A 14,614-nucleotide genomic window follows, 5' to 3' on the forward strand; every position below is an offset into this window, starting at 1 on the left:
TTTCTATAAACTTCTATAAATTCAGTACTAACAGTACTATATAACTAAATTAAACTTTATCATATGACACTTTTTTTTTTTAATTGTTTAACATTTCTTCTCTTTGTCACAGCTAACTGTGCACCACCATGCAAGAATGGAGGGATGTGCTTGCGGCCCCACGTTTGTGTGTGTAAGTCAGGCTCTAAAGGCAAGTCCTGTGAACAGACTACTCTGCCCCCATCCTCGCATCCAACTGGACCATTAAATGGAAACACCAATGGTGGACTTCCAAACGGAGGTCATACGAATGGATACCCCAATGGTCATAATATAGTTCCCCAGCGGCCTATTCCTCAGCAGATCTTCCCGCAAGGCCAAGGTCAAGCGCCGTTACCGTTTCCCGGCACCAACGTGGGACATCTGACCCTGTCCATGAAGCAGTCACCTAACGGACCCATTCCTTATCAACCTCAGTGAGTATGATGGCCGTCATAATACTGTGTCATGGGTCAAGATTTGGGTGAATTTTCAGTCATAATGGTTGTTTGGCTTTGTCTCTTACCAACATGCAAAAAGTCCAACCACAGTTGAATAATCATATAATGTATGCACTTATTAAGTTACTTTTCAGATGTTTCCTGTTGAATGCACAGTGATGTAATGGCATTGTTGGATGCTATTTTTAAAGACTTACTGTACCAGATGGCAGCATTTATTAGGATACCTGATATTTGAAAACCAATTATATAACCGGAAAGTTTGAATGTCAGTAAAGAATTCTAATAAACTGATAATCAGATTGTTTGTTTATGGATATATAATCTATCATATAGCAAAGTGCTGAAGTAATTGTGTAAATGTATTTTGGAATTTTTAAATTCATCTGGGAACTTAGTTCACCAAACTTGTCATTTTATTATTTTGGAATGAACTGCTTAGCTTGATTTTCATGCCAGACATCAGACGTATGCCCATTTCATGCCCCCCTACTACTCTCTCAGCCTGGGTCTGTTTTACAGAAATACCTACTGTTTATGAGCCTTACTCAATGAAATCTTTTTACATGACTTAGACTTGGGCTTTCACCAAATTGTGACTCCTGAACTTCTGATGTCAGCCTAGTTTTTTGCTGTAACTTTTGTTTGCCCTCAAAACATGATTTTTATGAGAATCCTTTACTGTGACTGACTAAAACCCCTGCAGACTCTTTAGTGACCTGTTTTTTGAGGAGGTTCTGGGGGTTTGGCTCGGGGTTGTTTTGACTTAAACGACTGTAAATGACTGGAAACCTCACAATCACATCGGATGTCAAAATCTTGAGATGTGGGGGAAAGCCACAGAATTGCCCCCATATTGGTTCCAGGAAAAGCTGTAATAGTGTGGCAGGGCAGGATATTGATGAATTCTACTGAAAATATTAATGAAAGCAGTTTATGTGCTGGGACTGACGTGCATTTTCAGGCTCTGCTTGATAATTGCTACCAGACCTGTCTTTGAAAGCTTCTGTGTGTTTCCACAGGGTTTATTTTGTGTGGAAGAGGTAGGCCTCTTTCCAGAACTCCTCTTCATCTCAGCTTCAGACAAACTTGCTCAGAATTTGAGAGGAATTTCCTGCATTTTTGATACAGTATTTAGATCATTTTGGATGTTATATATAATCAATATTTAATTATATTATTAGTATAATATTTGGGTTGTAAAAGCCAAAAAGACAAGACTCAAGGTAAAGCTGTCAGGATATCAGAATTTACATTCAATTTTCTGTATATGTTAATGTCTTGTGAAGACAAATGATTTGGCAAGAAGTACACAAAGGCTTTATTGCAACCGATAACCAGTCTATAATAATAATAATCATCTATAATCAATTATCAGTCAATAATCAGACTCTATGCGCAGTAACAATAAAGCACACATGTACCTCTATAGTGACTTCATCCATATGTGTATCAAAGGATTCTAGAACCAAAAGTCACCTGTCAGTCAGAAAGTGCTTGGATTTATTTTAATTTTTTATTTGATTTTATTTAGACTTGGCACTAAAGTACCAAGATCCTGCCACTCCATCTTGTCAAAGTTTGGAAAACTGGTGAGTTACTGTCGCCATGCTTGTTCTCTTAGACCACTTTTTACCAGGGGTTGCCAGGGTAACACATGGAAGCAGTGAGTTATGTATTCATAAATTTTACACGCAAAAAACATTTAACATCATGTGTTCTTTCACTGTTATTTTCCTCTTCAAATGGGATATTTGCAACTGTCAAAATATGACGGTTATTAGACCGCATTTACCTCCACCGACTGCACAAGTGAAAGGTTTAGGCGCAGATTGAATGATTTGTTGGTATGAGTGTGACAGGCAGCTGTGAGTCATCAGTGTGGGTTTAGTGTAGTGAAGCTGTGGTTGGGTGTCATCACCGCAGAAACAGGTCAGTGAAATGGTTATTCAAACACTTGGGGAACCTAAATGCTTTTTGGCTAATTGTGGACAAGCCTCTAGGAACAATAAATGTAAAAACATTTTACAAATCTTTTTGATGTCTCAATGAACTCTAATACTCAGAAAAAGAATAATTTTCAGGTTGGTTTCATGTAGCATGATTTTACAGGTTGTACTGAAAAAACTGAATTTATAGACTTTAAAATCAAGATCAAATTTGCATACGCCTTGTATTAATATTATAGTGAGAAAAACCTTTAGATTTCTTGTCGAATGAGTTTGTGGATTTGTCTAGAAAACCTGATCCATCCATGGGAACACTGCTGGTCATAAAAAGGATTGAGATGCTTTAGGAGAGATTTTATCCAGTGTTTTCTGTTGACGCTTTATTTTCCGAGCCTGGATCAATGCCGAGCATTGTGCTCAAGCTTTGTGGCACACTGTATTTACTCTAAACTTATTGTTTGACTAAAGTGATTTGAGGTGTTTAATGTTGGAGGTTATGATTAAGCCTTTTAGTGGTTGTGCTCTGAGGATTTTTCTGTGTTGACTTATCCAGATCTCAAATAAACTCATGAATCCTTTGTTGGCAGTTTAGGTGACCTTTAGGTAAGTTGAAGACTGAGTCACTGGTCCTTTTAAGTACTCGTAAAACCATAAATTGAACTGACACGGCCAGCTTAGGCTATTGTTCACCTCTTATCAAATCAGATTTTGGTAGAAAAAATTGCAAGTTCAAGTGAATTAAAGAGCTTACAGTATGTTGTATGTAAAAGCAGTAGCGAGCACCCTGTTTTACTTTATTTAAAATAGTAATTCATTTATCATTTTTATTGCATTTCAATACGTTCTAATTTAGAAAGTTTATTATAAAAAATATTAATGCAATCATGTTTTTTAAATTGCATTATCAAGCTCAACAATCCACTCTCAGGTCTGTTACCAAGCAACCAACACTGCGCGAGCTGCTGATGAGGTAAACAAAATAATAGAAGCTACTTCACTTTGAAAATCGCCTTTTGCAAAAAAGGCATTAGTCACTTGCACTATAACCGGTAATGCTCCGTGATGCTTTGTTGGTCTCTGTAATACTGGTTGTAGTTCCTGTGCTAACTGTAATATCATGTTGCGCGGCAGTCTGTAATTACTTATAAGTTTTTTGTCATCAAAATGTAACACATCTTTAGAGTCTTTCTACCATTTAACATCTCTGTTCTTCATTTTTAATTATTAATAGATGTAATACCATTGTTGGACAGTCCAATTGTAAGCGGTTTTTCAGTCAGCTTTCAAATCATTTTGAAGTTAGGACAGCTGTGGGATTGTCCTAAGTTAAGAGAGTTTTTAGGATTTTTTTTCAAGTTAGGAGGTTTCTGTAAAACCCCCTTCCTATCTGTAGTTAAGATAAGATAACACACTTAGGAAACGCTGTTCTGTAATAGCTTTTGTCCTAAATGTGGTCACAACTGAAATTACAATGGTTACCAGACAGATAAGATAAGATTTTAAAGTTAGGATCTTTCTGTAATACGCCCCCTGGCAGACAATTACAGTAGTGGAGTACACTTTCCATTCAATTTATGACACCTCCTTCAACCCTTAAATACAGCACAATACAGAAATACATGTAAAACACCTGTGTAACATCAATAAGGAAAATTCCTTCATATTAACATTGTATATTGGCTGAATTTTATGAACTTTTCTTAGAGCATATGTAATCAACCTTGTGAAGAGCACATACTGACTCCACCACAGCATGTTGTAATCGCTAGCCTCAAGTGACAAAAACCCACCCATAATAGAGCAGTGCTGTTAACACACACCTGGCTCTGTAATTCCTGTCAATCAGTGAGGTCTGGAGTTTGTCGTTGCTGCTTCTCTCATGTCTGGAAGGACTTTGATGTGTCACCCTACTCTGTGGCTAAGTGTGGACTGTCCTGCTGATGCGGAATATGAAACAAGGGAGAGGTTCATGGTTTCTTTAAAATTCTTTAAAATCATGGTAGCGGTTGTCAGCTAATCCTCAGCATTCTTAGCATTTTAGGAAAATGATTGATAACTGCAATATATTGTCAACATTTTGCCAAAATCTAATTGGAGCATAGACAATTGAATTTATTTATGTATTTTTTGCAGCCTAAAAATGACTAAATTTTGCTTTCTCAAAATTTGTGCAAATGCACCAATAATCATGATGTATTTATGTAACTGGTGATATAGATGGCAAGAATATAAGAATACCTAAATATTTTTGCACATTACTAAACAGGCAATGGTGTCACCAGGATAGAAGTTCTCATAGTTCTTTTTTGGTTGAAAATACAGAATTGTGTAGGACACAATGTCTTGCACACTGTCACTGAATCAGTACAGTATCTAATCAGGGAAATTATATACTGTACACTTTTAATATATAAAAATATTATTTAATGTTAATTGAACAATTATATTGTTTATTGTGGTAGTATTGTGTTTCACCGGTTTGGAAGAGAACAGTTTGAAAAGAAAATAGAAAATAGACAAGTGAAGGTCATGAATGAATGATTTGGAGAGATCACTTGGAAATATTAAATATTACCCTCACCAGGGCTTCCGTCACTCAAATGGGTTTCATATTGGAAATTTTCTTTCCTTTTTAAACATTTGTATATAACCAGATGTCCTAGTTCTCTGTATGGTCCATCACTGCTCATTTTATAATGGTATTCATTGCAATACAGCAGAAAAATTATTGAAGACATTCATTTTTTTTTAAGTTGTGGAAATAAGACAAAAATACAAGCTGGCACAAAAAAAAAGTGGCATATGCTTGATTTTGTGTTAAATTCTGTATTTGCAGAATCACAAAATCCTGGAGGGACTGTTTAGTAAAGTAATACAGAATATGCTCTTGACAGCTGTAGCCATTATGAGATAATCGGCATTGTAATGTATCAAATAGTGTTAGCATGTAGTCTAGGTGTTATGTGTCAGTGATGAAATTGGGTCTGCTGGTGTTTAGTAAACAAATGTATATCCATCTGCAGGCAATAGGTAAAGAAGAGAGCAAAAGCATCCTGATGTGGGTCACTGGGTTCATTAGAAGAGAGAGCTGTGTAGTGTCTCGCCGAGCACCAGGGAGGAACTGCACGGGATTCTGCCAGATTCTGGGAATAACAAGAGGATAAGAGCGGAAGGAGAAGAATAGACAAAGTGGTCAAAAAAGTGGGAGAAGGAAATGGAAAACCGAGATGGATGAAGTACTGATATTATTAAAGGAGGAGGATGGGCAGAGTGGTACAGAATGAAATGGAGATGGACAGAGAAAAGAAAGAGGTAGAGAGAGAAGTGGACATAAGCAACAATAAGCAACATCTGGAGATCACTGGAGTTCAGACCTGTGTAGCTGTTCAGTTTTGACTGAGAGGGAGAGAGAAAGTAAAAAAAAAAAAAACTCCCTGCATCTTTTTTTTTTCGATTTAATTACAGCACGTCTGCCAGCGTACGAGGTTGCGCCAGCAATTTTGTTGAGTCTGGAACTGGAGCTTATGTTTATAACTTTCACTCTCTCTCCCTCTCGGCCTCTCTGACATCCCTCTCTCACTCTCATCTTCTCTCTGATGCAGCTGTGGACTTCAGCAGCAGTAGCATTGATGATCCATACGCATTGATTTCATGTTAAATGTTCATCCACTAGTGAAATTTGAGAACAAAGCTTCATATGGCTTTGTCTTCATCGCATTCTGAAGTTATTCCAATTAAGTGGACTGTTGCTCGCTAATCAGAAAAGAGCAAACTGGTTAAAATTACTCCTGTTGTTTTTCTAAAATTGGTTATTATTAGCCATTTAACTAACACACACACACATTAAGCAGCACAACTGTTTTCAACATTGATAATAATAAGAAATGTTTCTTGAGCATCAAATTAGCATATTAAAATGAATTCTGAAAAATCTTGTGACAGACTGAAAATGCAGCTTTGCCATCACAGGAATACATTTAAAAAAAAGAATCAAATAGAAAATAGTTTTTCATAGTATAACTTCATAATGTTAGTTTAGTTTTAAGTTTTATTGATTTATATAACACATTTAATAATGACATAGTCAACCAAAGTGCTGCAATATTACTGTTAATATACTTTAATATTATACTATATAATATTACTAAAATTGTACAGTAATACAATATTACTGTTTTTGATCAAAAATGCAACCATGTTGAGCATAAAAGTCTTCCAGAAACATTCATCTTACTGACCCTGACCTGGTAGTGTAGACTGTGTGCGTTTCATTTTTTTTTTCTTTTTTTATGTGGTGCTTTAAATTACCATGTACTTTCAGGCCGTTCAGGCAACCCACTGCCTGGTTGATTTTGAAAATATGTCGTTTTGCACATTCCAAGTTATTATATTGCTGGGCTGCAATAGACACATCAGAAGAAGTGAGCGGAGCCGCATCGCATGTGTTCAACCACTGTGGTCCAAAAACCGTAATTACAATTCATATTACCAGGATTTACTCTGAATCTCAGCCCAGTGTCGTAAAATTCTATATAAACAGCTCATTATACTTCTGCTCCCCCTGCGCAGAATAATCTTAGGGCAAATAAACGTTTGGTGAATTAAAAAAAAAAAAAAAAAAAATGATGTGTCTTATGGCTGCAGGAGCAGCATTGAGTGCTGTCTTGGTCTCTAGAGCACCTTCTGAATCCAGAAGCGAGTGGGTTCAGTTCCAGTCTCAGACAGGTTCCTCTTCATCAGAGACAGCACATGTAAACAGACGTCCCTGCTGATCTAACCTGTCTACCAGAAGAGAGTCACCGTGGGCAGAATCTGCTGGGATCACAGTACCTAAATGGATCTGGCTTTGTGCTCTGTAAACTTCTTCTCTTACTGACCTGCTGTGGTGATGTGTGGAGGCCATAAAAATCCTGCTTTTCTTTTGTTGTGGTTTTTATTAAGATATTTGAATGCAGACCACACAGTTTGTTCAGTTAACTGCTCATCTGCAAAGCTCATTTCATATTAAAGGAAATATTAAAGTAGTTTCATACTAACATATTAAACTCATTTCTCACAGTGGCTGTGTTCCTTGTAAAGTATCTTTTTCTTTCTTTGTAAAAATGTTATTAATATTGCTGCATCACTTTAATTTGCTGTTTTGGCAAAAGGCAAATGGTTTGGCTCTAGCTGCATTCTGGATGAAATCTTTTTTCCTTTGATGGGTATTCAAAAATATGATGAAATATGATGAATGTTCTGTTTGATAAATAAAAAGATTGAATATAAAACCTATAAACCGTAATTATTTTATTATTTTACACATTTTCCAACTAACAATTTTTTTTTAAAAAAAAAGCATAAAATGGACCTATACTTACATTCAAAGGTTTGGGGTCATTAGAGCCAAGAAATTACTTTTAATACTTTTATTTAGCAAGAACACATTAAATTGATCAAACTTGGCTGTAAATACATATATTCTTTGTGTATATATATATATATATATATATATATATATATATATATATATATATCTCAACTTGATATTCAGGCAACCTACTAACTGATTTTTAAAACGTAGTTTTGAACACCCATAGTGCAAATGACAGGAAAGTGCACAACTCTAATGGTACAATGTGATGTCTGTCCTAGAGTTGACACTGAAAAGTACTTCAGTACATCCGTCTCCATCCCATTCAGTGGTCCACAGGAACACAGTTATAACTTAAACAGTGCTCAGTTGTCTGTGCTAAACATACTGAAGGAAAAAAAAAGGTCTGGGCCACAGAGCACATCTGGGCACAAACCCAGTGGTTTCCTTACAATGATTTACATTATGGCACACATGTATTCACAGATTTATGTCAACGTCTGTTGAACATTCAATAACAAGTGTATGAGAATGCTGTATTTCACATGCATACATCAAATGTGCTGCGTACATCTTACACACGTGTGTGTTATGTGGTGTTGAAAGCATCCAGTCAGCCCTTCAGGGAGGGTTTTGGTCAGGGATAGTCTTACGCTGTCTGTCTCAGATGCGGTTGTGGGCGTTTGGGCTTTACGTCAGAGTCCTAAGTGTCTTAAGGACTGATATTTTTATAAATGTTGTCCTCATTTATATGTGCATGTGTGTATAGCCTGTATAAGAGTGTTTCAAGTAAGTCTGGTGTTTTAGGGAGGATCCGTGTGTTTGTGTGTTGTTTTATGTGTGTTTGTTTAATTTGTTTTTCTGGGTTTTTTTGTCTGTGTGTAAGCATTTAGAAAGCGTGTATGTGGGTGGGTGTGCATATGTGGTTTGGCTTGAAGGTGTGTGTATGTATTTAGAGAGGGTCTGTGTGGTATTTGTGGCGTGTGTGTGTATGTGTTTGAACTGTTACAGTGCTCCACAGGTGCTGGGCCGGTCAGGTTTCTTGTGTTGTTTGGTTTTAAGCTGTAATGCAGCCTGGCAGTGAACCAGAGTCTGGATTCATGGAGCACCTCGGGTTTAGTGTGGAAGACCTGTCCAGACACCTGTCAAACAAGAAGCCGGGGAGCAATGGGTGAGAAAGAGACAGAGAGATGATAAAATAGACACATGTCCTCCCGTTTGTGGCCGCCAGCTCGTGCACCTGTTGAGGAAGAGCTATGAGATGCCCGCTGGCATAAGAGCATGAGAGACAGTCATGGTGTAGTATAGTCCTCTTGGAGGAGATTAGAAGGAGCCAGCTGGCCTTCCTCACAAACACAGACAAAATTCAGTTTTCCTGTCTACATGTGCGGTAAACCGACAGCTTTTTCCACACTCGGTCTGGTAATGCAACTTATTAGGACATTCATGAGTACTGGCTTTAGAATTATAAATCCATTCTGGCTTTTAATGCTCTTGGCTTTATTAGTAATAGTGCTTGCTTAGGCAACGCCCAAACAATTACCCAAACACCCAGCTTCATTGTGTTGGGCTGCATTCATTAGTAATTGCGCACAAGTGTTCTTACTTAGATAGACAGACACAGTTCTCATGCAAAATTCTCATGCATTAAATTTATTCATTCCTTCGTTCTAATGTTTATAAATCTGGATTATTTTAAATAAAGAGCACGTACCTGCAGTTGCGAATTAGCATAATAGGCTACATGCCCAATTCATCTCCATAAGGCATTTTTGTACAACCTCTCCTGTGCAGCAATTCATCACTCTCTGCAAATGCATCCTTAAACTTTCTAAAGATGGACTTTTGCTTGAGAGCGTGTGTGTGTTTAATGAATTGGAAAGTATTGTCTGTATACATGCAGGAAAAATGGAGAGATGCATGTGGAAATGCTTGAAACCCTATCTTCCTGCTAGTTCTTACCACGTATCAGCTTCCACTGCACAGGACATGTGATGGTGTGTGTGAGAGAGAGAGAGTTTAAAAGCACTTACACAGCTCATTGATTTTCACCTGTTCAGGAACAGACTATTTAACAGGTTTTACTTCTGAAAAGACCAACTTGAATTTTAATGTTGGTTCAAGGTGGTTTATGCTGGTGTTGCTGGTGAACAAGCATGCCCAGGTTTCTCGACAGAAAAACCTGTTACAACCATACTGGAAACCATACAGTCAAGTTGGTTTTGTGTTTGCTGGTCTGAGTGGAGGGCTCAAATCTTAGAAGCTATTATATGCTTTTCCCAGACAATGTAATTAGGCTAGGCCTTGAGTTGTGTGTCTAGAATAATTATAATACAAAATAGTTGCTAAAATATTTTTTATTTATATCTGCATTGCCTGTAAACACTGAGCCAATTGATTGGTCTTTAAATTGTTTGATATGTTGGTTCATGTGCACGTGGCTGGGCGGTATGATGGTATATACTGTATCGTTACCTCGAAATAGAGTGTCTATCGTTTAGGGCTGCACAATTAATCGAATTTCTAATCGCGATTACAATTATGGATGCCACAATTACGTAATCGTTCAAAGCGGCAATTAATCGCTTCAAAGTCCACTTATGTTATTCTGCACACTTAAGATATGTTTTTTTCTTTCTACATGTTATCTTAAGGGTCTTTCCATTGTTTTAGTTTTAGTATAAAATTATAATACCATTCATAGTTTTAATAACTTTTTTTATATTTTAAAGAAACCAATCCGATGTATATTTGACATTTGAGGCTTATTACTATAGAAATGCACTAACGGTTTTTCAGTTAGTGTTTTTTTAGCTTGTTTGTTTTCATATAAAAATATGGCATGCAGTTGCATCAAACAATGGTATAAACATCATTCAATGTAAAATGTGATAATCGTAATTAATAATCGCAATTACAATTTCAAGGGAATAATCGACAATTATGATTTTTGTCATAATCGTGCAGCCCTACTATCGTTAGAGATTTTGCTATATTGTGTAATCCGCGGTATGCAAAAATATCTGCGTAACACAGTACTGCTTAAACGTTATACACCTTTGAGTGATAAGGAAACATGCATGAATGAGAAAATAAAGAGGTAGTACCAAGAGGCTTGGTAGAGTTATTAAGTGCAATAAGCAGTGGAAAGGCATCAGTTGTTGCAAAAAAAATTTTTTTTCTTATTCAAATATTGTCTAATTGTCTTATTTACAATTAAACTTTTTCAAACTACACTTGCTTAAAAATTGTTTACATTACCGTCTTAAATCATTTTTCTATTACTGACGAAAAATATTTTGTATAACATTAAATTAGACACATTAAATTAGCCTATTCCACTTGCGTTTGTATGTGAAGTCGAAATCAACGCCAACTTTGCTTTAAAATGCATCGAAAGATCTCCTAACCGAAGATCACATGATCACAAACGGAAATCACTTCTATGAAGTGACCATTGCATGTTCCCTTCACTAATGGACTTCTGGAAGGGCACTTCATGAAGGGATTCAGTTGTTCACTTTTGTTTGGAACGTCGCTACAAATGGCGTCCCCTTCCTGAAGTGTCCTTCAAGGATGCAAAAAAGCCGCTTGGAATTCGCCCCTTAATTTCTTCTGTGGAACATGAAGGAAGATATTTTGAAGAATGTTGGTAACCAAATATTTTCAGTTCCCATTGACTTGGGATGGAAGTCCATGGCAACCAAAACTGTATGAAAGAAAAGTCAGATACAAGTTTGGAACAATATGACGGTGAATAAATTTTCATTTTTGGGTGGACTATCCCTAAGAATACCATTTAGACAGATCTGAGGTCTGTGCTGTTATTCTGAGATGTGGACCCTGATTTAGTACTGTGTGTCATCGTCTTATGAGGCTTTCCAGCTGTGATTCTGAGCAACCACATCCGTTTCCTCACAGCTGTGTGCTGTGTTTTGTCTCCTTATTAGCAAGATGTTGAATACTTTCACACAGACGTAGCTGATTATTATCAGACCCCACAATCCATTTGCAGACTTCTTGTAGGGAAGTTGGCTGTATTTTTTTTTTTAAGTAATTTTATTTGTATTTTATTTATTTGGTTTTTCTGTTCCAAAATGAAAAAAACTTTCCAAAAGGTAGACTGCAACATGATGCTGTTTTATATATATTGTGGAGAACAGTGTTATTTTAGTATTATTTATATACTATTATAGTATTAATTAATATTTTGAATTGGTGTTTATTATTATTATTATTATTTTAAATTTTCATTTTAGTTATATGGATATTATGTGCTTTTATCATTTTTATTAATTTTAGTTGTTTTATTTCTATATAGCTTTAATTAGTTTTTTTATTTTTATTTTAGTGCACTTTTATTACTTCAACTTAAACATATTTATTTCATTTAGTTGCCAAGGCAACTAATGTAAGTTTTTTTTTTTTTTTTCTTTTTTTTATGTAGGATTTGTATTTTATTTTATTTCAGCTTTAAGTTACCAAAATTGCTTTTAATAGTTGTAGTTAATAAAAACAACACCGCACTGCAACAAACTGAATACAAATCAATAATTGAGCTGACTTGGCCAGTAAAATCTATTCTGATATACAAATAAAAAGAAAAAGGATTTTACAGAAAAAACTAACATGGTTATAACAGAAAGAAATAAAAGAGAGTGTTATGTGCTGTGCTATGATATTTGTCTGCGTGCTTGTAGTGTGTTTGTACAAATGACATTCAACTGTATGAAAGTGAAAAAAGTGAAAGTGATGTGACATACAGCCAAGTATGGTGACCCATACTCAGAATTTGTGCTCTGCATTTAACCCATCCAAAGTGCACACACACAGCAGTGAACACACCACACACCGTGAACACACACCCGGAGCAGTGGGCAGCCATTTATGCTGCGGCGCCCGTGGAGCAGTTGGGGGTTCGGTGCCTTGCTCAAGGGCACCTCAGTCGTAGTTTTGCTGGCCCGAGACTTGAACCCACAACCTTAGGGTTAGGAGTCAAACTCTCTAACCATGAGTGAGTGAGTGAGTGGTTGGGTGGGTTATGAGTGTGGGTGAGTGGGTGTGAGCGAGAGAGGAGAGAGAGAGATGATGAGAGAGAGAGAGACAGAGAGAGAGAGGAGAGAGAGAGAGAGAGAGAGAGAGAGAGAGAGAGAGAGAGAGAGAGAGAGAGAGAGAGAGAGAGATAATGCAAAATAACTTTTCATGATTCATGTGAATGTTGATGTGCTTTGTTTGTTGCATGTGATTAGTTTCATTTACATGTGACCAGAAACATGTCTATGTGTTCAGGGTACTGTGGTTTTCCATATGGCCTTGAGCAGAAAATTAATCAAAGTGAAATCCACATAAATTAAAACATCAATAAATAATATTTCACTATGGACATAAACTATGAGAAAGAGAGAGTGACAGAAAATAAAATAAAAAAACTCTAAAAAGGTGTTGACTTTTTTTTTAGTTTTTAATGTTTTTATCTTCCAGAGTACAAAACCCAGTTTCAATGACGATGCACCAGAGCAAAACCCAGAAGTTCATGGTTCAGCAGAAAAACTACCACACTCACACGCAGATGCACGGAGTCGGACCCACCCTGAACCGGGCCATCCCACTTTCAGTGGGACACAACCCAATAAATCGTAAGTGCAATCCATCTAGTGCTGGATCTCTTTGAATTCAATGTGTTTTTTGTGATTTTTCACAGCACATGAGTATGGAAGAATATTGTCACTTAAAACCTAAAAAGCACTGTAAAGTAGTTCTTAAGACTTTTGCGCTATATTCTAAGTCTTGTGAAGTCAAGATATGTGTGAGGAACACACTGAAATTTAAGTCATTATTCATGGAAAATAAAATCAAATATAATGCATGTATAAACCATTGATGTTTGACCATGTTTAACCTGCACCATATTTACTTGAAGAATTTACATGAAGAATAGTTCATGTGACACTGAAGACTGGAGTAATGGCTGCTGAAAAACTGGCTATGGCATCACATAAATAAATTACATTTTAAAATATATTCTAATAGAATACAGTTATTTTAAATTGTAATAATATTTCACATTTTTATTGTTTTTACTGCATTTTTGATCAAATAAATGCATCCTTGGTGAACATTGTAGACTATTTCGTCTTAAAATATCTTGAAATTACTCACTCCAAGCATTTGAATTGAAAAGTAGTGTATGTCTTGGCTGCAAGTCTCTATAATTTCAACACATTGATATAGTCCCAAAGCATCTCCTCCTGTTGAAGAAATCTACAACGAGTGACATCAGCATCTCAAAATGTTATTTCATGAATAAGTTTTTATTTTTCAACAAGTCTGCACGTAGCCCTGGGTGTTTGACAGAATGACAGATCACTTACACTGTGAAACGTTCTGTGAGGAGAGTGACAGCATGTCTGACTTGCTAAGAAACGTTTAGCTCCATGTCTACAACGCTGAGTGATGACAGTATGATTTTGTTATACAGCTGTAGCAGAGTTGAAGATGATGATAAAACAGGGATCCCACAGTCATCGATATTAAAGACGAATATTAAAATTTCAAAGCCTGGAAGAGTTATGGAAATGTATGAAATATTGAAAAGTCGTGGACATTTGTTATTTGTTGTTGTTGTAAAGCTAATCTTGGCTAGAATTGCTCTATTTTAATACAGGATCTATATAATGATTTTTAAACATCATCTATCACAAACCACCAGAAAAGTCATAGAAAAGTAAGGAAATTCATTGATCAAAAGGTGTGGGAATCCACAGTACAAATTAGTGGTTAGATGGTTTACAACCACAGGCATGTTTTGTTTTAGACCCCACTCTCTCACTTCC

The 14,614-nt window shown here is 36.3% G+C and overlaps 1 protein-coding gene across 1 annotated transcript in view; it reads left to right on the top strand.

Annotated features, from left to right (window-relative positions):
• The window catches only part of LOC109070464 (latent-transforming growth factor beta-binding protein 1), a 72,627-nt gene that overhangs the window by 12,214 nt on the left and 45,799 nt on the right, over positions 1 to 14,614 (top strand). Inside the window, 2 exon segments of the mRNA XM_042773960.1 lie at positions 113 to 455; positions 13,263 to 13,417. Coding sequence (XP_042629894.1) covers positions 113 to 455; positions 13,263 to 13,417 — 498 coding nt within the window.

Source organism: Cyprinus carpio, chromosome A17, assembly GCF_018340385.1.
Source record: "Cyprinus carpio isolate SPL01 chromosome A17, ASM1834038v1, whole genome shotgun sequence".
NCBI classification, from domain to species: Eukaryota; Metazoa; Chordata; class Actinopteri; order Cypriniformes; family Cyprinidae; genus Cyprinus; species Cyprinus carpio.